This window comes from Dromiciops gliroides, chromosome 2, assembly GCF_019393635.1.
Source record: "Dromiciops gliroides isolate mDroGli1 chromosome 2, mDroGli1.pri, whole genome shotgun sequence".
NCBI classification, from domain to species: Eukaryota; Metazoa; Chordata; class Mammalia; order Microbiotheria; family Microbiotheriidae; genus Dromiciops; species Dromiciops gliroides.
This window is the reverse complement of record NC_057862.1, coordinates 369,446,037-369,472,572: the sequence shown is the minus strand read 5'-3', so window position 1 is coordinate 369,472,572 and position 26,536 is coordinate 369,446,037. Positions and strand designations below refer to the sequence as shown.

The following is a 26,536-nucleotide window of genomic DNA, read 5'->3' as shown; positions in this document are numbered from 1 at the left end:
TATTTAGATCTGATTTGATTTGTGTGAAGAGTGTTTGGTAGTTGTGTTCATAGAGTTCCTGGGTTTGTCTTGGCAAGTAGACTCCCAAGTATTTTATATTACCTACCGTTACTTTAAATGGAATTTCTCTTTCTATCTCTTGCTGCTGGACTTTGTTGGTCATGTATAGAAATGCTGATGATTTATGTGTATCATTAGTTTTCTAAAACCAAGAATAAATGTTTTGATCTGTTATATTTCTTTTAGAATGAAATTATCTGGGTCAACATACTTCAGGGCTACATTTAAAGCTCTTTTCATATAGTAGCACTGCTTTATGGGCACATAAAAGATTAGCTAAAGTGAGCAAAACGCAACTTGCTCTTCTAAATCAAAGGCCCCTAGTTCTTCTTTTCTTTTCTTTCTTTTCTTTTTTTTTTTCTGGTGAGGCAATTGGGGGTAAGTGACTTGCCCAGGGTCACACAGCTAGTAGTGTTAAGTGTTTGAGGCCGAATTTGAACTCAGGTCCTCCTGACTCCAGGGCCGGTGCTCTATCCACTGCTCCACCTAGCAGCCCCAAAGGCCCCTAGTTCTTACTCCTATCTGTATTTAGAGAAATAAAATTAATCTTTTCTCTACCTCAGGGCATACATAGTGTTTTCCATACTCTTCCCCTTCACTTAGCATTGTCCACTGAGGATTTTTGAGGCTGGAAGAAAATGCTCATTGCCCTTTTCCATGTGCCTTATGAATCTTGCCATTCCCTCGGGTGATTAGACCTCATGAAAGTACTAGAAACATCAGAGGGCAAGGTAGGGGTGGGTCAAACTCAACTTTTCTCTTGATGGCATATGCTTAGTTTTGCAGAATCTATAATTTTGGAAGTCAGACTGACTGGTTCTCACTAGTCATCTTGTGAAATTCATAGTATTTTCTTTTTTCTTTTTTTTTGGTGGGGAAATGAGGGTTAAGTGACTTGCCCAGGGTCACACAGCTAGTAAGTGTCAAGTGTCTGAGGCTGGATTTGAACTCAGGTTCTCCTGAATCCAGGACTGATGCTTTATCCACTGCACCACCTAGCTGCCTCCTTCATAGTATTTTCTTACACTTGAATTGCTTCATCTTGGACACTTGTAATATTCTTTCATGTGGAAGCTCTAGAACTTCATGACTCCCATTTCTGGGTGATTTAAATTTCTCGTTCTTTTATGTTGGCATCCTAAAGAATATATTGATATGCATGCTTGTGATTTCAGTACTTCTAGGCAATTTTCTTGCATGTATTTCTAGAACATAGCATTCAGATTTCTTTGTATTTTTTTCTGGAATACCAGTCATTCTCAGAATGTCTTGCTGAGCTCTGGCCTTTAGTGCTTATTTAGCTTATAGAAATCTGAAGGTCTCTTCCAGTTTTGCCTTTTACAAAAATATTCTTCTGTTGTTTTCTTTTGACATTGAACTCTTTCTTCCTGTGCCATTCCACTCACTCTACTGCTTCATTGAAACTTTCTGTTGTCTTTCCTATGTTAATCGTTCTCATGTCAGTCTTCTTGAAGTCTTCCTTCAGCAATTTTATTGCCAATTTTACAGATATCATAGCTTCCTTTATGTATCTTTTTGCTATTCAACTACCACGGCTGTTGTTGGGGTTTGCCACTTTCTAGCATTTCTAGCATGCCCCAGAAAAAGCAGTAATGCTAACCTATGCTAATGTAGCATTTAATTCTTTAAAAGAGAAGTATCAGGCAGCAAGGTGGCACAGTGGATAGAGCACCGGCCCTGGAGTCAGAAGTACCTGAGTTCAAATCTGGCCTCAGACACTTAACACTTACTAGCTGTGTGACCCTGGGCAAGTCACTTAACCCCAATTGCCCCACTTAAAAAAAAAAAGAGAAGTATCTCTTATCTACTCCTCACGATGACCCTCTGAAGTAGGTGAGGAGATTAGTATTGTCCCCATTTTATAGTAATAAAATTGAGGCACTCACAGATTTAGTGATTTACCCAGAGTGATCCTGCTAGTTAGCTTCAGATAGTTAGCTTTAGAGTTCAGGTCTTCTGACTCCTGGTTTGTGTTGTTTTTCTTATACCTCCTGTTCCAACTCTGTTGCTTAACTTCTCTCTTCAAAAAATAATATGAGGGGGCAGCTAGGTGGTGCAGTGGATAAAGCACCCACGCTAGATTCAGGAGAACCTGAGTTCAAATCCGGCCTAAAACACTTGACACTAGCTGTGTGACCCTGGGCAAGACTTAACCCTCATTGCCCTGCAAAAAAAAAAAATAATAATAATAATATGAGGGGTGGCTAGGTGGCACAGTGGATAGAGCACCGGCCCTGGAGTCAGGAGTACCTGAGTTCAAATCCAGCCTCAGACACTTAACACTTACTAGCTGTGTGACCCTGGGCAAGTCACTTAACCCCAATTGCCTCACTAAAAAAACACAAAAAACAAAACAAAAAATAATAATAATATGAGAATTACAGAAGAGTATAAGGGGGCTTCTGCCTCCTGATTCTTGTGTGAATTGAGGTAATTTGGGGAATCCCTTATATATCCCACTTAATTTAATACACTTGCTTTCCCTGTTTTCCTTCAGCACATGGAACCATGGTTACAGTCAACAAAAGACCATGAACGAGAGAGAGCTACAGTCAGCATGTCTCAAATGCTGAGATGCTTATCCAGACATCTCAACTTGCAAGTAAGCAACCCTTGAATTGGGAAGTGAAGTGGGCCAAAAACCAACCTACCTTTGAGAAAATTCACTAAATAGGATTATACTACCTTCTTTATTTTTTTCACAGAAAAGATAAACAAGCTATCCTGCATCTTTGTCATGTATATATAAAAAATATATATATGTACATACACACACATATATATATACACACATACATATATATGGGCTCATATATATTTGGGAAGGGAGCTCAAATATATATATGTATGTATATATATATATGTATATGTATATATATATATATATGTATATATATACACAGCTGCCTTCTCTACCTTTCTTTTTTTTTTTTTTGTAAGGCAATTGGGGTTAAGTGACTTGCCCAGGGTCACACAGCTAGTAAGTGTGTAAAGTGTCTGAGGCCAGATTTGAACTCAGGTCCTCCTGAATCCAGGGCTGGTGCTCTATCCACTGCGCCACCTAGCTGCCCCCCTTCTCTACCTTTCATCTTGGCTGTAGTTTAAGCATGGCAAATCTTTCTTGGGATTCTCCCATCTGATTAATCCCCTCCATTCCATGAAATTTTCAGAATTTCTTATCAAGGGAGTATTTTGGAAACAGACTAGAAGCACAGTTCAGTACTTTAGCCTCAAAGGGACTAGAATAAAATGTAGATTAAATGTTTTCTTTGAAAGAAGCTTTAGATTCTTTTTTATTAGCCACCAAAGTACTAAGTTCTCCATTTTTCTACGGCCACTCCAAAAAAGGCCCTGGATGTAAGCCTCTGTAAGGTATTGCCTTTCTGGGGGGTGGAAAGCAGTGACATGGGGAATGGCCACTAGAGATCACTGCCCCTGAAGCACACCTGATAGATAGATAAAATGGAAAGCATACTGGCTTGGGAGTTTGAGGATCTGCATTCAGATCCCAGATCTGCTGCTTACTAGTTGTGCGACGCTATGTAACTACCTAACTACTCTGGATCTCAGTTTCCTCATCTGGAAAATGGGGAGATTGGATTCCATGATCTCTAAGGTCCTTTCTAACTCTAAATCCTATGGATATTCCTAGGACCTAAATCCTGACATTCTAGGAAAGCAGGAGGTCAAACCCAGAGAATTTAGCTAAGGAGCAAGTTAGTAATATAGACCTAGATCAGCAAGCAATACCCACTTTAGCAAGAGTGATATGAATAAAGGAATGAAATGCTTATGTTAGGTCAGGAGTTCCTTGTTGTCATACTGCCTTCTGGGTGCAGGTGGCTCTGGACCCACAGCTGTTAATTATAGTCAAGCAGAGGTCAGAAGGCTGCAGACAAGACCTGCTTGTTGTTAGGACGGAGTCATGTCAATTCTGATATGAAGCTTGATAGTACAATACCAGGAGAACAAGTCTAAAGAGAGCCTGTGGTGCTAACTCGTTCATTTCTCTTTTCCCTCCTTATTAGCCTCCTCTGCAATTTCAAAAACTAGGGAACCTGGTAGCTCTAATGGCCCTTCTCTGTGGGGATCCAGTGGAGGAGGTGGCTCAAGAGGCTGCAGAGGGCACCTACTACCTGCTGCAAATCACCCTGAAACTGAAGTGTAAGAAAACGCCAAAACCCAACAGGATCTAAATGGTCTCTTCTCTCTAGGCAGGAACAAGCTACTTCTCCTCACCCTCATGCTTTCCATTGCAGAAAACTTGTTTGTTTTTTTCAACAACTAGAACAGAGTACAGATAAGTCAAACAGCCACTGGGTGGAGAGTGAGCAATTCAGCCATAGGCTGAAAAAACCTAGGCCACCAGTGTCTGTTGTCCACCTACCAAGAAGCTGGATAGTTCGGTGGGGGCAAACCTATTTATATGATAATATGTTACAGTGGAAAGAGTGCTGGATTCAATGTCAGATTACCTGTATTTGAATCCCAGCTTTGACACTGGGCACATTGTGACCCTAGGCAAAAATCACCTCACCTCTCTGAGCCTTGGTTTCTTCATTTGTAAAATGGGGAAAATAATATTTTTCTTACCTGCCTCACAAGACTGTTGTAAGGAAAGTGTTTTATATAACATAGAGGGCTCTAGAAAGATGGGTTATTGCTATTCAATTCAATAGGTCTTTATTAAGCACCTATTATTTCTATAAGCTTTTTTTGAGTCAATTGTTTCATTCTTTCTATTTGTGTATCCTAGCATCCAGCACATTGCAAGGAACATAGTAGACACTTGATAAGCCAGTTGTCATTGTCAAATGATTGTCAGGGTCTCTGCTGGCCACTGGGGATAACAAAGCAAATATCAGTCCCTACCCTTAAGGAGTTTATTTGTTTTGGGAGAAGAAAACCCACATATACCCAGAAAAGTAAATATAGATGCTATACAAGAGAAAGACAAAGTCCCTGGGCAGGGAGAAGCACTGGGGTGGGGTGGGAGGTAGGGATCCAGAAGAGCTCAGGAGATAACATTTGAGTTGTGCCTTGAAGGAAGTGAGCCCACCCAAGAGGCACGAGGGGAGAGTCTGTACAAAAGAAGAGACACAGGAAGTAGAATTTTGGGGACCATGAGCAAGTGTATCCATTTGGTTGAGACAGAGTACTTGAGAGGAAGTAAAATGTGCAATCAGTGTAATCCTACAGGCTGGAACCAGATTGTACAGAGTTTTTAAATGCCAAATGGAGTAGTTTGTATTTCATCTGAGAGGCAATAAAAGAAACACTGGCATGTATATGGTCAACAGCAGTGCAACAGGAACCAGTGTATCCTGGGGCTCTCTGCTAATCAGTGAGGTACTGACCTGGATGATTGTGTTGGCCAAACTTGTGATAAAAACAAATAGTATTCACTCTTTTCTATTTAGAGAAGGTCTCCAATTTGGAATCCCTCCTCTTCCCATTGTCATCTTATGCTTCTGCTCCAAACCTCCAAACCAACCTCCTTCTGTCCCATGCATATATATCCCTTCATCTTTCATATGAATATCTTGTTCTTTAGGATTTCCTGCTGAGATTTCTTGTTTCCTAGTCCACCAGTAATGATCAATAGCCCAATTATCTGAGGACAGTTGCCAATTTTGGCTACCCTTTAAGGGAAGCTGGCAGACAGTTGCATCTGTTTTCAGGAGAAAATAAAATCATAGTTTTAAAAACACTGTAAATTGGGCATAGAAGCGGTGATTAGTGTCACTGGACACTAATGTACAAAATCTTGAGAAAAGAAGCAAAGAGACATAGATGCAACATTTTCCTTATATTTCTCAGGTTTCACTAATGATAAGAGTCGTCCGAATTTAAAAGAAGCAATGAAAACATGTAAGGAATTCCTAGAAACGTACAGCATCAAACAGTTCTATAGCAACCCCATCAGAATTGTCCAGGTAATTGACATGATTCTGGAAGGTAGGTGCTTGGTTTTTCTCAACACCCCTTATATATCTGGCCTAGTCTACTCAGTTGGTTAGGATATGATGCTAAGGAGGCCAAGATCCCAGATTGGATCCCTGCTCGTGGATAACTTCATAGAAATGAACAGCATAACTCTTCTCCCACAGACTGCCCTAACCTCAGGCAGTTGTGTTATTTGTATTGGCAAAAGCATGGCCTGGTCACTGGGAGAGTGGATGAAAGAATGTGGAAGGAAGACAGTACAACCACAGAATCACAAAATCACTGAGTCTCAGAGATGAGAGATACTTCACAGGCCATCTAGGCCAACTTGTACCTAAGTAAAAATTATTCCTAAGCAATTCTAAATATCCAGCCTCTGCTACTGGAAAAAATAATGTTTTCTAAAAATAGATCCTACTGAAATTAGATCAAAAGTAGAACATGTTTCCTTATGAAGGTAAGTAGTTTCCCTTTGTGTGGTGCTATGTTCTATTAGGGAATAAATGCTTTGTAATTATGATGTTGAGTCCAGCCAATAGATTACAGATATTACCCTAAATAGAGTCATGATCTATTAGTTCTGCTCCTAAAATAAAAATGTATGTATTGTTGAAGGTCTTGTAAATGTTTACCTAAAAGATAATAACAGAGTTAACAGATTCTTCTTAACCGATGATCCCTGGACCTTGAAAGAATTACATGGATAGATTTCAGGGGATCTGAGAACTTGGGTGGGGAAAAAAATTACATCCTTATTTTCACTAACCTCTAACTGAAAATTAGCATTTCCTATAGTTATTTAAAAACATTATTCTGAAAAGGGTCCATAGATTTCACCAAAAAAACAAAGGGGTCCATGACACAAAAAAATTAAGAATCCGTGGTCTGGAAAGGGGTGAATTCATCAACAATGAAGTGGAAATTAAAGCAATAATTAGGAGCTATTTCCCTTTAGGGTATCAGTAATTGCACCCTGTTAAGACAGCTAGGTGTAATGGAAAGATCACTGGTCTTACAGTCAGAAGATCTAAATTTGAGTTTCAGGTCAAACATGTGATCCTGAGCAAGTCACTTCATCTCTGATCCTTAGTTTTCTCATCTTTAAAATGGGGGTAATAGTGCTTATGTACCTATTCCAAGGTCCTTGTGAGGGAAGCTTATGTAGCACTGTGGAAATCAAGATATTTTACCCTTCATTTGTATCACACTTTATGCTTTTCAAGATACTTTCAACATGTATTATCTCATTTGAGCCTCAGGGCAGATATTATTCTAGCCATGCATACCTTCAAGGTCCATGGATCCTAGGTTAAGAATCTCTGTTTTAGACCCACCTGTTATTTCCTGTTGTCTATTAGTTAGAGCCTTCATTACTCAGACTTTTAACAGTTTCTTTAACAGATGAAGAATCTGAAGTTCAGAGAGAATAAGTGATTTGCCCAACTTTGCATAGCTAAACACATGGCAGAGACAGACAGAGCTAAAGGCCCAGGCTACTGGCTCTTGGTTTGGGACTCTTTTATATTGGACCCTACTTCTGAGAGTTCATTTCTCTTAATGTATTTCAGGTCTTTGAAATTCTTCTCAGTCCAAATGAACTTACTCAGTTTATACTGACTACCTTGAATGGACTGAAAAATCTGAAACATCCCCGTACCCAACAATCAGCAGGAGAATTGCTGGTGACCCTGGTTAAAAGTGCAGAAACACGATTTGAGAAGGTGAGAGATTCATGGGAAGTAAGCTCCTGTATCAGAAGCAAGTATGAGGAACCTATCACTTACAGTGGCCTAGGTTGATTTTAAATCTTATGGTCCCATTGGAAGCTAGGTTATTAAGCCTTATCTCAGAGGATAGGGTGTAGCTGCTAAAGGGACCCTGGCCCAGAACTTTCCTCAGGCTTTATCATTGCCTAAGCTTTCTTCACTTTATTCAGTAAGTAAGCATTTATTGATCTGAGTATGTATTTACTATGTATCTAGTGAGAGAAATACAAAAGAGATCTAAGACAGGGGCCTCACTCTTCAGTAATTTAATAGCTTCATTGGGAGAAAAAAAATTAACTCACATGTTTAAGTTATAATGTATCTGCATAAAGGATAGGAAAAAGGAATATCGCATTTTTCTTTCTTGTCTGTCACCTTAGAGAGTCATTCACTTAGTTCTAGAGCACTAAAGAACAGCACTAAAATCCAGTCATATACTTTAGCAAGGTTTTAGTTGCTTACTGTTTTCATCTCAGGTATCGGACATCGTGGGAGCTATTTGCATCCGGCTGCCCATAATCAGTCAGCCTAGTGCCCGCCAACAGGCCATGAGCATTGTAAGCCTGTTCATCTCCAAGCCCAAGTATACAGATGTGGTGCTCAACCACCTTTTGTTTCATCCGATTCCATTTGACAGGTAAAGGGGTTCTCTGAGGATTTTGAGTGATGGGAGGAGTAAGGAAACTCAGATATACCTATATTCTTGGTAAATTTTTTAATACATATATGTATATATAATTATATATTAAAATATATAGTATAAAATATACATATACTGTTAAATAGTTTGTATAATGACAGTTCTGGAATTCTGCTCCTCTATATTCTCAACCATTTTCAGTATTAATCATGTTTGTGTATTGAAATGCTATTGGAGGAAAAAATACTATATTCTTATGGGAGGCAGTGTTGTGTAGTAGTGGGATTCAGGAAGACCTTTGCTCAAACCCTGCCTCATACATACCAATACTGTGAGCCTAGCAGATCACTTAATCTTTTAATACTCTAGGCTACTCTCTAAGACTATAAATTCATTAGTAGAAGGAATTTTGTCATCCATAAGTTCACTGTATTTTTTATATGAAATCATAGTTCTAGTCCTCATCCCTAACTCTATACCCTTTGGGAATGTCAAGCACATTAGAAAGCCTAAGTGACCAATCTGGGCCTAGAAAAATGTGTAATGTTTCCATGTTCACTACACAAGATAGCAGATTATGATTTTCAGCCATTTGACAATAGCAGCTGGTAAGCTGAACAGTGGAACCATTCTTTCCTCTGCTAATGGGTAGTTTCTTCTTATAGTGCAATTGGTCCTAAGCTCTATCTCTGGCCCTTTTGGCAGCTACAGCTCATATCTATTCAGTGCCCTCCCATCCCCATGGTTTTGTTTTGTTTTGTTTGTTTGTTTTTAAAGGCAATATGCCTCCTTAAGTCCTTGGAAGCTTCCCTGCTTTAGTAGATTCCTCTGTTCTCTTCCTGAAGCATTCTCAGCAAATTGACAAGTAAGCCACAGGCTAAAAAAAAAATAAAGGTACTTCCTCATGGCTTGAATTAATCCATTTTCTAAGAGCACCTCATCTGTTCTCTGTATAAATAGTTTAAGGATTCAGAGAAGCTGTCTCTTTGTAGCTACTTAATGATGAGCAGAGAGATTTCATCATTTCGTTCTAGAAATAGGATTCTTTTCCTGCCATAGTTATTTCCCCCAACCATGTAAACTTTTGGATATCTGTTCCATATTTTCCCATTAGTAGTCAGGCTTAGCATTCTAGTTGAAATATCTTAGAATTTTTTTTTCAAGGCATACACTAATTTTTGCATTAATCAAGTTTGACAAGTGAATGATACAATTTGTGAACAGTGGCGACCCAGGAAACCAAGATGCCCAAATAGCATCAGAAAAGATTATGAGGGGCAGCTAGGTGGCACAGTGGATAGAGTACCGGCCCTGGAGTCAGGAGTGCCTGAGTTCAAATGCGGCCTCAGACACTTAACACTTACTAGCTATGTGACCCTGGGCAAGTCACTTAACCCCAATTGCCTCACTAAAAAAAAAAAAAAGAAAAGATTATGAGATGACTGAATAGGTATCTCTTCCACTTCCTCCTTGGCTCTTCCCATGTCTCCCTGGCTATGATTTCCTCCACTTCTCCCACCTCCCACAACTTTTGAGTACCAACAGTTGTGGTACTCAAAAAAGAAACAAAGAAACAAAAGATCAGTCCAGGTGAAGTGGGCAAGCTCGACCTATTTGACTTACTATTAAGAAAATCTGCCAGGATCCTTTTAAGGATGAAGAGAATAACTCCATCTTTACATCTATTGAGGTAGTTTATGGGTTCTTAACAAGGTGGGTTTTTTCATATCCTAGGGAACTGAACTGAGACCAAGGATCCAAATGATGAGGTTTCCCAGCAGGCAGTATGATGGTTTGTAGCCCTTGAATCATTGTATTCCCTCTGTCTCAGTGCTTTGGGATATTTTCAGGCATTTGGCTGAGTTGTGGAGGACTCTTGATGTTGACTTGGCCAGCACAACTTGGATTCTGTGGAGACTGCTGCGGAAGCTTCAGAAGTGTCACATTGTGGATCAGGACAAGATGGAATACATAGCTGTGGCGGTAACTCATGTTATATTCTCTCACATCTTCAGTAGGGTTCTCACTATTAGAGACATGGATGTCTGGCAGGCAGGGCACAGAGATTGAGGGAGTGCTCCTTTTTATAACTCTTACCTATCTTTATATCCCATGAATTGAGCCCATTGTGCTGTACAGCATGCTTGAAGTATGTGGGGGAAAGGGGCAAGGAGAAGAGGGAGGGAGGCTGAGGGAGGAAGGTGAATGGCTTGGGAAAAGACTCAAAAATTTGTTACAGCTAACTTCTTGACCTATTGTCATTCCTAGCCTAGCTTATGCCTTGAATCCTCATACCACATGTACTGGCTTCTAGACATGTTTCCACTGATCCGCAGGAGAGAATTAATCAGTTAGTCAACAAACATTTATTAAGTTCTTACTATTTGCCTTACTATACTGAGTGCCAGGGATACAAAGAAAGGCAAAAACAGAGTCCTTGATCTTAAGAAGCTCACATTCTAATGGGGGAAGACAACATGTAAACAGCCACATATATACAAGATATACCCAGTGTAAATGGGAGGGAAAAGAAAAGGAGAAGAGGAAAAGCTAAATTCAGATACCAACGGGGGATGCTTCAAAGTTACTAAAAAGTGTTGGGATAGGTTTCAACCTTCAAAAAAAGGTGGTTAGGCGGAATGTCATTTTATTCCCTTTTCCATCTTCTCCCTTCTCCCTCTTTCCCTCAATGCCTCCTAGCTCAGCAACACTAAACTTGGACACTGATTCTTGGAGGTTCTCTGTAGTAATGTAATGCAGTAGCGAGCACTTAACTGGGAATGAAGAGACCTGGAGGTTAGACCCAAGCTGTGTCACCTTGAGCACTTCACTTCTCTATGGGCTTCAGTCTTCTCTGCAGCGAAGGGCTGGATGAGGGCATATTTCAGAATCCTCTTGGCTCTGACATTTAACAATGTTGTTATCAGTAAAGCACATTATGGGCTCAAGGGTGCCTCCCCAAGGAGCAATTCTCTCATTTCATTTATTTCTATTAATGAGGTGCTCTTATACCAGTGAGACAAGAGACTAAGGTAACATATGCTGGTATGAAGAAAAATGAAATGGGAAATCAGCATTGGGGTGGGCAGGTGTTATGCTCAGCTGTATGTCTTTTCTGTTTCCTTCAGGCAACTGATGCTCTTTATGAAGTATTTGTGGGAAATAAGCTCCGAGCAGCAATGTATCGTCTCTTCCCTCAACTCCTCATGGCCCTCCTCATTCAGATCCATCACAGCATTGGCCTTACAATGTCAGATATCACTATCCCAAATGGTGTATACAGCAGGCAAGAAGTGAATACCACCTCTACCCCTTTGAGGTACTGCCAGTTACAATATTCATGCTTATAATTAATGAGATAAAGAGAAAATAATGAGGTCATTGGACACACTCATTGACTTCTTGTAGCATTTTGTTGGTAGCTGGACCTGACCTAGAGGTACCAAGTTCTCTGCAAAAGAGTGGGACATCAAGAGTAGCATCACAGTATGTACAGCAGGTTGTCTGTGACAACCTTAGTAGGTAAAAAGAATAGCCTAGGTCTAGCAAAGTATCCTACAAACTTCCTAAGGATAACACCGAGACGTAGACAATATCACTTCAACGATACTTATTTATTTTACTTTTAACTCATGGCTTTTTATAGGGTTTTTTTTGGGGGGGCTGGGCAATGAGGGTTAAGTAACTTGCCCAAGGTCACACAGCTAGTGTCAAGTGTCTGAGGCCAGATTTGAACTCAGGTCCTCCTGAATCCAGGGCCGGTGCTCTATCCACTGCACCACCTAGCTGCCCTGACTAATGGCTTTTAACCTTTTTTATATAGGACTGGTGGGAATACCTTTGTGTATCCAAATCATTTTACCTTCTTTCAAGAAAGGTGCTGTGAGAGGAAGCAGCATAGTAATGGAAAGTTCGTGCTTGACTAAGAAAGACTCAGAAGACTTGGCTTCTAGTCTTGACTCTCCTAATTATTGGCAACGTAACCTTACTCAAGCCAATTCCCCTCTCTGGGCCTTAGTTACCTCCTCTAAAAAATCAGTGGTTGGACTAGATGATTTGTCCTGTCCTTTCCAAATCTGATTATTATTTTAAGTCTTTATTAGAAGTATAACAAGTGGGACAGTTTAACTGTTTTAGAAAGCAGTAGGTGTTGTTAATCCTTCAGGGCACCCATATCATAGTCACCAATCCACTCTTCTCCCCATACCTCCCTGAGAGAAAATGAGTTTGATTTCCAAATAATAGGAAGTAGGAGTGTAAGGTCTTTCCCAGGCAATATTACTCACTTGGGTTGCTTGAGTGTGAAAGGAATGTTAAGGGAGCTGGAATGAAGAGAATTACAAATATATATTCTCTGGTTCACAATTGTTGTTAGGACTTGTTCTCATCCCTCAGTGGTGATACCAGGGCATGGAGCTTAAATAGTATAGATGTTATTTTTCTGCGAGGAAAATGTCATATCCATTCATCCTGGTGTTGCTTCCATTTAGCTTTGCCATACAAGCTACCAAGACCCTCCTTCTAAGAACGGCATGTTGGTATGAATTTGATACCATGGAAAAGAAAAAAGGATGGAGCTTTTTGGAAGGAGAAAATTTTCATCTTGAAGGAGTATCTCTTCTTGCCAAGTAAGATATGGGTGTTTTATTATTTATCATGGTCCTTTTATTAGCCCAGCCTCCTAAAGAAAATAATGGTATGTGGCCTGTAGGAAGACCTCCACCAAGAGGGCAGGGCAAATACTGATAATTCTGAGCCACCAGATAGATATTGTAGGGATTTGGGCCACTGTCACTCTCTCTTTAGCCCTTCATCCCATTCAGAAAGTTCAGATTACCTGATGGGCCCTTGTGCAAAGGCTACAATTACCTCCTGGGCAAGCCCTATTCTTATATAGGCTTATCATACTGATCCTCTTCTTTACAGTGTTTTATTGGAAAAACATGATATACTTGCTCATAAGGTCTTATATTTGTTAATCCCTTTACTTAATCGAGGGAATGAGAAACATAGACTTACATCTGCAGCCTTCTTTGTTGAGGTAAGAATCATTCTTTAGAAGTAGATAAAGGAAAGATGGTAGACAATAAGTTCCCTCCCAGTTTATGCCCCAGAAATAATGCTGGGTGAATTCTCCACCCTATATTGGATGTTCTGGGGTGGGATGAAAAAAAATTGTCATTTCCCAGTAGAAGCTTCATGAGCTTCATACAGACTTGAAGTCTCAAAGAGTATGATCAAGGAGGGGGGGGAAATCTCTCCAGTGAATAGCAAATTTTCCAATCAATTTTTTATAATTACTCAACATGTAGCTTTTCCAGAGTCCACTGGCCAAAAGGCTTCCTAGCAGATATACCATCACTCGGTTAAAAGAATGGCTGCACCACGAAAATCAACAATTCAGAGTTCTCAGTCTGAAAGGAATAGACCACCTTCTCTGTCATCATCAAGGAAAGGTGAGAGAGAAGTCCCAGAACTGAAAATCTTTATTTAAAAATTGTGTTTATATCACTGTCACTTCCCAGTTCCCCCCAGAGAACCCTCCCTTGTAACAAAGAAGTATAGAATTACTGCTCTTAAAGCCTATATAAAGATATCCCAAACCTCTTACTAGCAGGTACAGTAAACAACTCTTAAATACTCCTAAGTGCCTCATATACCTAAAATTGTGAAACTTGTGTTCATAGTATCCTCATCATAAACTTAATCATTATAAACTCACAAAACAAATAAAACTGACACTATTCCCGCCCTCCAGGATCTTATAATTTAAGACAGAAGTCAGTAAGATGAAGATACAGAAATATATCTCATCCTGATCAGACCTGGCCATAAACAATGAATTGGGTTAGGAATAGCCTTAGGGGTTTTGAAGGATGCCCTGGTAGCCTGGTCTCTATCTTTCTTTCTCCCTACCTGGGATTGTTTCCTTTTGGGAACCAAACTACCAGACACTAAACAAGGATTGGGTAAATAACTTTTGCCAAACCAATCTGAGGTGAAATATGTATTATATTGACCTTTGCAAGTAAGGTTCTAATTGAATTCTTTTTTGGGTATGCAGGAGGAAGCTATCAAGGACATGATACCAGTCATCTTAAGCAGTTTAAGTGAAACAAATGAAAGGATTGTTTTATTGTCCATCAGTATACTCCGAAGTCTCCTTGATACCATGGACTTTACTACACTCAAAACGACCATACAGGCCCTATTCCCCCTATTTGGTGATGTAAGAAAAAGAGGGAAGGGAAGCTTTTCAAAGTGCTGGGTGCTTACAGATACACACACACACACACACGCATACACACATATATACACATACACATATATGTATGTATAAATGTTTGTGTTATGTATTGTATACACATTCTATATATATGATGATTGGAGTTGTTACTAATGCTACTTTGCTACATTTGTAAGATGTTTTATCATTTTCAGAGCATTCTCACATCCTTGTCTTTTTTTTTTTTTTTTAGTGAGGCAGTTGGGGTTAAGTGACTTGCCCAGGGTCACACAGCTAGTAAGTGTTAAGTGTCTGAGGCCGGATTTGAACTCAGGTACTCCTGACTCCAGGGCCGGTGCTTTATCCACTGCGCCACCTAGCTGCCCCATCCCTGTCTATTTTGATGCTAAAGATATACATATGACATAGTTAGGATGAGCATTATTATCTTCATTTTCCATATGAGAAAACTGAGGCACCACAAGGTCAATTGACTTGCCCATGGTCACAGAGTAAGCCATTATGCAGACCCAGGACTAGAACCTAGTTCTTCTGGCCTCTTGTCTGGTGTTCTTGCTCTACAAAAGACTGCCTTATAGAGTGGAGAAGGAGGATATATTGAAAGAAAGATTGAGTTTACTTTCAAAAACTAATCAGTAGTAGATAAAGCACCGGCCCTGGATTCAAGAGTACCTGAGTTCTAATCTGGCCTCAGACACTTAACACTTACTAGCTGTGTGACCCTGGGCAAGTCACTTAACCCCAATTGCCTCACAAGAAAAAAACAAACCTAATCAGTGAACTTGAATGTGCTAAAGTTGGGTGCTTGGCCTACAGAAAGAGAAAATCAACAGGATATATGTGTAGTGTTGTTTTTTAAACTGATTAAGTACAGAAAGAAAGGATTCATTCCATTTATCATATGCAGATATATGGTCAAACATTTCCAACTCCTGTGTGTCTTACTGATCTTACACATCCTAGATTTCCTTCCTTCTGCCAAGTAGCTGCAAGGTGATGCTTATGCAGAATTATTGAATGATTTGTCCAGGTGAACAATTTATCTGAGTTTAGTTTAATCCAACCTAATTTAGTTCAATTCAAGAAATATTAAATAACGGTTTACTAGCATATGCAGAGGACTTCACACAAAGTTTAGATAAGATAGGATCCCTGCTCTCAAGGAGCCTACTGCCCAGTAGTGGAATAAAGCATACACATAAATAATGCAAATTAACACATGACAAGTGCATTAGAGAGGTGCAAAGCAAAGTGCTATGTGAAATTTGAAGAGAAAGGTTGTTACCAATGAATGTAGGGGGCAGCATTTAGGGAAGGCTTCATAAAGGAGGTTGCATTTCAGTTGACTTATAAAGAATGGAGTAGAAATTCAGTAGAGGAACAGGAGGAAGGACATTCTAGGGATAAGGAATTATGAGTAAAGACCTAAAGAAAGGATAATGGGACCCATTTAAGGGACAGAAGGCAGATTCGTTTAGCTGGACTATAGAGTGCACAATAAGCATCATAAAATAAGGGCAACAGTTTAAAGTGACAAGATTATGGAGATCCTTGAATATAAGAGAGAAATTTCCACTTTACCTGGTAGGCAATAGAGAGCCACTGAAGATTTATGAGCAGGAGAGTGGTAATGGATTATTGCCATAATTCAAGAGGGAATACATTTCAATGAGTCTCCTTTTGGATACCTCCTTTCTAGATTAGACCAAATATTCATCTTCTAGCTGTGAACCTCTTTGGAGACTCCATTAAGAAGGTGAAACGCAAGGATAAGAAGGACATAGAAGGCCAAATTCTAGAGAGCCTGATTCCATTACTTCTCCATTTGCAGGATGAAAATGACACTGTAACTGAGGTAAGACGCTGACATTTTCTCCCGTCCATGAAAATCGTAAGAGGTCAGGCTGTCACTTTGGAAACTTGTTTTAGTTTTAAACTCTGGAACTGGATCTGTTATTTCTACATTGGTTTCTGTCCTGTTACCTCCTGCCACTAAGTTGTCAGCATCTCAAGGATTAAGGGTGAGCCTTTTTGGATGAAGAGAACTATTTGCCAAAGTAGGAAGACGGGTACAGCAGAAATCTGGGCATCAGAACTGGGAAAAGAGATGAAATGGAGCTTATTAATCAGATGGATGATAAGATAAAATGAATGTCAGAAACTCCAGCTGACATAAGATGTTGGGGTGAAATCCTCAAGGGTATTATGCATGAGAAAGGCTTTTCTGGGTCCATTGGGCTAGTAGGGAAGAGGACCATTTTGCCCAATTTTGTTGCAGGAACTGTAATTTAAACATATGCCATTTAGGGCTGGCAGGAATGGAAAATGGTAAGCATACTGCCTACTCAAAGCATATGCTTGTGCACAGTAACAAGCACGTCATAGAAGTGTGCTGAGATCAACTAGGCATTTATTTTCTGTCCAAGGCATGCATCCTAACCTAGTGTATAGCTCTTGAGAACACCAACTTTTGGTACACCTTCTTTGGGAAAAGGATCTTCACACCCAGAACTCTGATCTAGGTACTAGTGATGGCTTAAGTAGGGTTGCCAAATCTAGTGCCTGTTTATTTTATAATAGATGTTTGTTCCCAATTTCAACCCTTCACAGGAGAGCAGTAGGGTTCTTACTATATGTTGCCAATTCTTAAAGTGGAAGCTGCCACGAGAAGTGTACAATAAAGATCCTTGGCACAGCAATTCTTCTGGAATAGGAGTGGTCTGCAAATTCTTTGTAAGTGAACAGTAGTGCTGTGGTGAATTCTTTGCTGTAATGAGTTTTTTTAATGCAGGAGAATGGGAAAACAGAACATTTCCTGCTTCTCCTGTTTCATTGGTTGTTATCATTGGATCTCTGGTCTGTAGTTTCAGTGTGACTAAATTCAATTCCACCTTCCCTTTACCCCTGTCCCTAGAAAACGACTGGAACAGATTTCTAACTCTACTAGTTTATCTCAGTGGCTACACTGTTAAGCACACAACAGGTGCTCAGTTTGTTGGTTTGAATTAAATGTGATATATTAGTTTTGAAACCATCTCTAAACTGTTCTCTGGATATAACAAAGTAGATTGTCACCAGCTGACAGAAGGTACTCTAACAGCGTGGGTCACTAAGGCAGTGTGAGACCTTTCAACCTATTCAGCCTGATATGAACATCACTGTTGCTGCCGAGACCCTTCCAGTCTTGTTTCTGGGACATGTGTCTTCCTTCTACAAACTTAAGAAAGTTTCTGAGGATAGCTGTCAGATATAGGTTTGGATCCAGGATAGCCTTAAGGAAACCCACATCAGAGCCGTCAGTAGGGTAGGATAATCTGAGCTGTCCCCTATCCCAAAGGTGTACCTTTTTCCCCTTTAACATGGTGGTGGAAATGGCCTTCTCTGGGCTGCTCCTTCCCTTTAAAGTAGCTTAGAACCTTCACATTTTATTCTTTCTCTTCCTGCCCCCTAATTCTTCTGCTCCAGATATAGAAATTGATGGTCATAGTTTTGCCTAGAATTATCCTGAGGGGTCTGATCCTGGAGCTAGTTTGACCTTGGTAGGGAGTTCCTTCAACTAAGCCAGCCTCCTCCAGGGGTCCTCTAGATTCTAGCTTCTCAAACTGTGGGTCGCAACCCTATGTGGGATTGGGTAACTAAACGTGGGGGTGACAAAAAATTTAGCAACAGTAAAAGGTTATATGTATGTACTTTATATACCTATATACCCAGGATCAGATAAAAATTTCTTGGGCAAACAAGAATCATGAGTGGAAAAAATTTAAGAAGCCCTGGGCTGGAATACTGCCTAAAGTTGGCCAAGTGTAGTCTACTTAGCATAGTTAAATGCTGGAGGGAATCCACAGGGTTTGTTCAGAAGAAACAAGGGTGAGTCTTTGGCCTACTGGCTTGGGTACTTTGGTTGGATGTTATACCTTTGACCTGTTACTAAGTCAGTATGACAATGTATTAAATATAGCACATAGCCAACTTTTATAGTAATAAGTGCAAGACAGTTGGTTTGAATGTCTTATCTGGGTTTATTTGTAAGCTTCATGAAGACACTTAACATGTCTTTTATGCATTATACACTTTATATTATCTATCTCCTACTCTTTAATGTAGGTGAGTTGGTACTTTTTTCTATTTAAGTAGAATGTAACTTTTCACACATTTTTTTTATTTATATTTTAAAACTATACTTTAACTTTGGAAATGAGCTAGAAAGTAAATTTTATATAAACTCTTATAAACTCTCAGATCTATGACATAAACCCAAAGTGGCTCTAAACAAAAGAGTTTTCAGGGATACCACCTTGGGCAGAGAGGTATCCTAGGAAGAAAAGGAATTGGAGCATGAACATTATTTTGTTTAGAAGAAAAAGCAATGATAGTAATGCTCCATAAATATCAATGAAAGAAAAGGAAATGAATAGATAATAACCCTCAGGTTTTCAAAGTACAGATAAGATTTGCCTGGTTTATACTTGCATTCAAGCTATAACTAAGAAATACCAGAGGCCCTGCCTATATCTCTTCCATGGGATTGCATATGTGTAGATTAAGATCTCTTCATTTATTTATCGTCAGTCATTTGTTCATTCAACTATGGTGGCACTGTACTGGCGACTGTGAGGAATATGGAGAAGTACAAGACACAAATTCTGCCTATATTCACGAAAAGTTAAATATGAATGTCAAGTTAAGTAAATGATTGAGTGCCAAATAACTGGAATAGATAAAAAGTACTACAGGGATTCAGAGAAAGGAGAGATTGCTGTAGCCATCAAGGAAAGGCTTTGTGGTACAGCATGAAGGACTTTAGCTAGACCTACGAAGATAGGTAGAGAAAATGGAGAGCATTCACGAACAAAGATGTGGATATCTGTTATGTTGTGTTTAGGGATTTGTTATAATTTATCAAATATTGTCAAACTAACCACATACGTTACATGGTCTGTGCCCTTGGGAAGCAGTAATGAGGTTTCTAAAGATCATATCTATATTGTTGCTATTTATTATGCCTTTTCTTCCCCTCCCCTTTGCCCACCAGGAACAAAAATGTAGGGGGAAATGTAACATCATGATGCAGACCATGAAGTATACCCAAAACCGTCGAGTCCATTTAAGAAGAGCAGCGGTACTCTTTATAGGTAACTAGGAAATCATTTTGTTTTATTTCTATAGTTTAATTCAGTGATTCATTCAACAAGCATTTATTAAGTGTCCATTGAAAGCTCCTGGAAAGCAGGGACTATCTCATTTGTCTTTGTATCTCAACCCCTGCTTTCCAGGAGCTTCCATTGGGCAGGGAAGAAACTGATAAGTCAATATAAAATATATACAAAGTAATATGAGGGAGGAGGATACTGCTGATGCTGAGATCAGGAGAGGCCTCATGTAGGAGGTGGCACTTGAGCTAAGTCTTGAAGGGAACTGGGCATCCTAAGAAACAGAGATGAGGATAGAGTGTACCATCCCACTTTCCCTGTGTTTTCCATTATTCCCATCCCTGAAAATCATTTCTATGGAAAAGACTTTTGGGAGAAAGGAAACCAGGTTTCCTGTGGGTAACTATCAGACCCTAAGATGCCAGTTCTAAGAACCTGCTTATTTATCTCAAACTGCTTAGTTTCATTATCTGTAAACCATTTAGTTTTCCAAAAGAGATAAATGTTTCACCATCTATTTCCAAGAACACGAAGCCAAATAAATGATTCTTTGGGTTTTTTTTTTCTCGTTTTGTTTTTCTCCTGTATTTAGGGCTCTTAGCAAAGTACATGGACCACAGTGAACTCCGTATGAAGGGGACTGAATGGATAGAAGATGGTAGGTGATAACCCTGGAGAGTTTGAAGTTCATATGTATTTTGAAGTTGACTGAGGTGATATCTGGGAGAGCTGAACTAGATAGTAATATATAGTTGGTTTAATTTATTGCAGATCTTCTGCAAGGTAAAGCTGGGAAACTTAGATCCCCAAAGCATTAGTCTCACCATGTTTGTAGCATTTTGATGGCCTCCAGCTCAATTCAATAAACAGTTATTAAGTACTTTCTATTGCAAGTCTCCATGCTAAGTGCTGGGATTATAAAAATAGATATGCTATAAGTCCTTCTCTCGAGGGTTTACAGTCTAATAAGGGAGAAAAAGCAAATATACAAATATCTGTTATATGAGATAATGTGATCATTACAAAGGAAAAGTCCAGGCAATGTTTCATGAGAAGTTTGAAGAGGGAGAGTTCACATGCAACTGGGAGCATGGGAAAGGCTTTATGGAGAAGATTGCACCTTTGTTGGTCTTTGAAGGGAGGAACTTTAACAGATAAAAGTGTGGTGAGAATGAGAAGGGAACACATTCGAGGAACAGGGAATGGGAAAAAGTAAAGGCATGGACACAGGAGAGGAGAGGACAAGAATGGAGAATAGAGAAGGGTCCATTTTGGCTAGAACATAGTATATGTGGAGGGGAGAAGGATGACAGAACACTTAAAAGGCAAGTTAGAAACTGGACAGTGGAGCACCTTAGATGCTAGGCTCAGGAGTTTATACTTTGAAAGGCAATATGGAGTCACTGAAAGTTTTTTAGTAGAGGGGTGATGTGATCAGAACTGAGTCAGGCATATTTGTGGGAACAGAGGGATAAGCTTATGATGGCAATTCAGGATTAGGTCATTGCCATCAGAAACTACAGAAAGATTATCCTTAAGGAGCCATGATTTATTAATCAATTTAGAGTATTCAAGAGAATGGTAAAAACTGCAATATCTCATTACAGGCCATAAAGATTTAGCACCTAGCAAGAAAGGACTTGATGGCTAGAATTATACATGAGAAGTTCACTATTGTTCATGGACAGATGACAAATCCCTATACCATAAATACAGACTTCAAAATATTCTGGAGAATTCAACCAATAAACTATACTAGAATGAGACCATAAAATAAATGCTTGTTAAAAAAAAACTTTAAAAAAATTTTTGTTGATTACCTGAACATAACACTGAGCCATAAAAATTTAGGAATATTCTTTTACATATATATTACCATACCAAATCTCCAAGCTTCATGGAACCAAAATCTTTCAAAATATAGTTACCTAACAGATATATCAAAATCACATGGAAACGAAATGGAGTACATATTATCTCTGTTGCCCTGTCTGCTACTCCAGTTGTATCAAGGATGTTGTCAGTGACCCCTCAGAGGATAAACTACCATCCTAATACTTATATTTAATTACAAAATGGAGTTATTTTATCCATATGTAGAACATTAAAGAATTAATATAACAAGATAATGACTATTCCCAGGACCATTTCTATGTGACCCCTATCAAAAAGATAAGAATAAAACGGAAATAATAACAACATCTGACATTTATGTAGCACTTTAAGGTCTAAAAAGCATTTTATAAATATCTCATGAAAATCCTTCAGACAGTGATATTAAGAGTAAATTGCATTGGGGCAACTAGGTGGCGCAGTGGATAGAGCACTGGCCCTGGATTCAGAAGGACGAGTTCAAATCTGGCCTCAGACACTTAATACTTACTAGCTGTGTGACCCTGGGCAAGTCACTTAACCCCAGTTGCCTCACCAAAATAAATAAACAAACAAATAAATAAATAAAAGAGTGAATTGGGGGGATATGATGGAGGAAGCAATACCAATTAAGAGGATATAGTTATCTAAAGGAGAAGAAATGAGGCCTGGGCAGTTAGAGTAAACCCAGACAGGAATGGGCTGATTTGATTGCAAAGGTAGAATTGATAGGCATTGGTAACCAATTGGATATGGGAGGTTGAATGAAGGGTAAGAGTCAAAGATGACATTGAGGTTGCCAGTCTGAGTGACTGAACAGCAGAAATAGATGTTAGAAGGAGGGAAAGATTTTGGGGGAGACAAATTCTGTTTTATATGTGTTGAATTTGAGATACTGTTGGGATACCTAGGTGAAAATATCTAGTGGGCAGTTAGAAATATGGTGCTAGAGCTCTAGAGATGAGAATAGGTATATAATTTGAGAGGGGGGGGTCATCATTAGCATAGGTTATCACCTATTGAGGCCAAGAGAGTAGATGAAATCTCCAAAGAATCATCCACTGCTATCCATTTCAGTGATTTAAGCTGTGTTAGTCTTGGTACCCCTCATTACTTAGTCATTATGGCATGGTCTGTGTATATCTGGAACTTATTCTGTTGTCTGATTCAGGGATTTTCCAGAATTTACCTGCTAGGACATGTGAGGCATTATTTAATAACCCTATTGAGAAAATGAGACTTTCCAAAGATTGGGTCATAATCTGAATGGCTGCTTTGTTATATCTAGTGAATCAAGGTAATTTTCCAGTAAGGAGATAGGGAAATTTGCACATATAAAGGGCAGTCATACATTTTCGTTTTTACTGTGGTTTTGCTGTCATTTTATAGCTTTACAATTTCAGCCATCAAGTGTCTGGGTATTTTGATGTTAGGTACCTTTCTTGCAATTAGGATATGCTGCCACTAGATAGCACGTTCTCAGGGTCCAGAGTATACATGGCTTTAGTTGTATCTGAGAACCACATTAGAACCATGAACATTCCATTCCTTTGGGGAGAATAAATAAAAAAATACAACTCTTTTGTTAAAACATCTTAATATAACAAATACCAAACATTAAAGTAAATAATATCTGTGCAGCAAACTTTTCAAAAGTAAATGTCTAGATTCACTAGACCCAATTCTCACTAATCCTTAATCACTTATTCCTTCCTTAGCCTTGAGACCTCAAAAAATTAGAGACCAAAAAGGGAGTTAAGATTTAAAAGAGGTCCTTAGATAATCTAAGGATACAAAGACAATAATTAAGGATGTAATCTTTTAAAAATTTTATTAAAATAAAAATTGAATATTAACACAACAAATTTCCTTAGAACCTATTTACATTTAGATTAATACATCTTAACTTTTCAGTCACTTCTTCTAAGTCTTTATCAGGATTCCTTGTCCATTCCTTCTTCACTTTTCCAGTTGTTTGGTTGAGATTATTATATATTTCATTCCCTGATTCATCTACTTTTTAAACTTTGCATTATTTCATAGAGTTATTTGGGGATTCCTTGTGCTCGTCAATATTAATTATATTATACTATTTAGTTATATTAATGTACCACCATTTATTTAACCATTCCTCTATTGTTGGACATTTAGATTATTTCTGGTTACTTTTTGTTTGGTTGGTTTTGTTTCTACAATTACATATAATGCTGCTATGAAAATTTGGAGAGATAGGGTTTTTTGTTTTTTTGTAAACTTTCAAAATATATTCCTAGGAGTTATTGGGGTAAAGGGTATGATTTTTTAAAAACTTTTACTGCATATTGACAGATTACTCTCCAAAAAATTCTATTAGTTAACAATTACACCAACAGTGAATGAATATGTTCTTTTCATCATAAAAGTATTTTGTTATTTTCTAGTTACATGTAGAGATAGTTTTCAAAATTTGTTTTTGTAATATTTTGAGTTCCAAATTTTTCTCCCTCCCTCCCTCCCTTCCCTCCCCCCTCCCCAAGAGAAAGCAATCTGACATAGGTTATATATGTACAATCACATTAAACATAATGAATATGTTCTTTTACAACCCTGCCTACACAGTGTTTCTAAACTTAAGGATATAATTGATAAAAGGATAGGCCATTCATATGAATAGATTATTTGGCAGTACATTACTTGAAAATGTCATTATTACTCATGAGTAAAGTGTTGGATGAATGTTTGACACATAAAGAGGGCACAAATGACTGCTTTGGGATTGTCTGAGACATAAATGTATTGATAGACATAAAACTGGCAGAAGGCAGAATCTTTTTTAGACTCCATGCATTTCATGGGTCAGAAAGATCTATAGGTACCAGGGAGGAGGTGAACCACGTGGAGTACTCCAGAATTTCGTGGGGCCCTCTGCTCTCTCCTACACTATGTGTATAGGGACCAGTGCTCCCATGTCTGAATCAAAGAATCTAAGTCCGACTGAGCCTTTAATCATCACTTTTCTCTTTCTTTAGTTCTGAGACCTCTGCTGCATGATCCTGAGCCTTCTGTGCGTATCATTGCATCCCAGGCTCTTTGTCGAGTCCAAAAAGCAGGTGTAGAACCAGAGCCCAGACCTGTAGTATGCAGGCTGAGAAAGCTTTTCAACTATATCCATAATTAGAAATGGTTCAAACCCACAAACATCAGGTGAGAGCCAGCTCCATGTAAAGACAGAGATAGAAGCTTTGAGGCCCCTATCTTTTTCATACTTAACAAAAGCAGTGAATGATCTGGGATATCCACTACTTTACTAGCAGCCTCTCTCTTTGAGGAATTAGAATAGTAGTATAGGACAGGGCAAACTAGATTGTGTTAAAAAAAAAATGATGAAAAAGGTGCTACATTTTGGATTGTGCTCAATTTGCTGGAAAATCCAGATAGACACACCATAGCAGGTAAACATTGGTTACAATATGGATGATCCCAATCTAGTTTATTCAGGATGCCCTGGTCTAGGGAGGAGGGGTTGGGAGAAGTACAGGAGAACCTCTCCCCTCATATTTATAGCGTGCTACTTTTGAAGCCTCAAGACTTACTATTGCCTTCCCCCCCTTCCCCCACATAGGCTATATCACCAACAGGGAGAAGGAACCCAGCGTATGATTTTTGTGTAGAGTTTACTTGAGAGAAACTTTCACTGGGTTACTTAAAACTACTCTTATTTCAGCCATTTAGAAGGGTTGAGGAGGTACTGAATAAAAATTACATTAGAGGTTTCAGAAGGATATATTCACTTCTGAATTTTTATTAGTTTTATAGATGAACTGTGTTTTTTCTCCCAGAATTGGGTTTATAACCCTTATGAAATCTTTGTGTCCTAAACAGAAATTTCTGGAATTTTCATTTTGATCAGCTTCAGCATGTTGAATAAAACATTTTATTGCATATTGCTATTACTGTAATACAATATTAAATATTTAAATATAAAATAATATCTATTATAAGCTTTTGTGTATTCATTTCCCCCTCCCTTTTGCATTGTATATAACTGACATCTCTATATAAGTAGTAATTGTTTTGTGGGATTGCAAGATAAAACCAGCAAGCAATAAGCATTTGTTAAATACCTATTGTGTACTAGGCCAAACATTATAGATACAAATCCAAAAATAAGACAGAGAAGTAGCCCAGGTTGGCAGGAGAATAAGGTGCATAAGGGTGATTTAGTGTGTGATTCTTCTGGATAGATAGGTTGGAACCAAACTGTGAAAGGTTTTCAGTGCCCAACAATAGACTTTGTATTTTATCCTAAAGGCCAATAGCTTTTGAGCAGGGTATTTGGCATGATTAGACCCATACAGTGGGAATATCATGTATGGAAGATGTATTGGAGGAGGGAGACTGGAGGAAGGGAGTCTATTGCAATAGTGAGAGTTAGGAGAAAAAAAGAAAAAAAAAGTGGGAATATCGTAGACAAAAACTGCACCCTTCTTCCCACCATTATTACTCTGACTGCCTCTCCCAGTCACTCTGGTTTTAGGCAAAGCCATCAAATAGATAAAGTTTGTCTTTGGCACTTCTAGCTTCAGTTTCTTTACATGTTCTCATTCCATACCCCAGGACCCTTATTTATTCTCTTTTCCCTACCAAAATCTATTCTCAGTAAACTCAGATCTTTGAATTATAAACTCATTTACCCTAAATTGAAAATGAATAGTAAAGTTAAATATATTTGTTTTGTTTTTGAGGTGGTTTTTTTTTTTGGGGGTGAGGCAGTTGGGGTTAAGTGACTTGCCCAGGGTCACACAGCTAGTAAGTGTCAAGTGTCTGAAGCTGGATTTGAACTCAGGTCCTCCTG

At 38.8% G+C, this 26,536-nt stretch overlaps 1 protein-coding gene across 1 annotated transcript in view; it reads left to right on the top strand.

Moving 5' to 3' along the window:
• Positions 1–25,577, top strand: part of MROH8 (maestro heat like repeat family member 8) — a 53,256-nt gene extending 27,679 nt beyond the window's left edge. The window contains exons 9-24 of the mRNA XM_043980787.1: positions 2,579–2,683; positions 4,110–4,245; positions 5,902–6,017; positions 7,596–7,748; positions 8,270–8,430; positions 10,284–10,416; positions 11,562–11,752; positions 12,924–13,061; positions 13,360–13,474; positions 13,746–13,889; positions 14,498–14,662; positions 16,380–16,535; positions 17,291–17,413; positions 19,713–19,812; positions 20,423–20,488; positions 24,711–25,577. Coding sequence (XP_043836722.1) covers positions 2,579–2,683; positions 4,110–4,245; positions 5,902–6,017; positions 7,596–7,748; positions 8,270–8,430; positions 10,284–10,416; positions 11,562–11,752; positions 12,924–13,061; positions 13,360–13,474; positions 13,746–13,889; positions 14,498–14,662; positions 16,380–16,535; positions 17,291–17,413; positions 19,713–19,812; positions 20,423–20,488; positions 24,711–24,859 — 2,151 coding nt within the window. The 3' untranslated portion in view covers positions 24,860–25,577. The remainder of the gene's footprint in view (positions 1–2,578; positions 2,684–4,109; positions 4,246–5,901; positions 6,018–7,595; positions 7,749–8,269; positions 8,431–10,283; positions 10,417–11,561; positions 11,753–12,923; positions 13,062–13,359; positions 13,475–13,745; positions 13,890–14,497; positions 14,663–16,379; positions 16,536–17,290; positions 17,414–19,712; positions 19,813–20,422; positions 20,489–24,710) is intronic.
• The last annotated feature ends 959 nt before the right edge of the window (positions 25,578–26,536 follow it).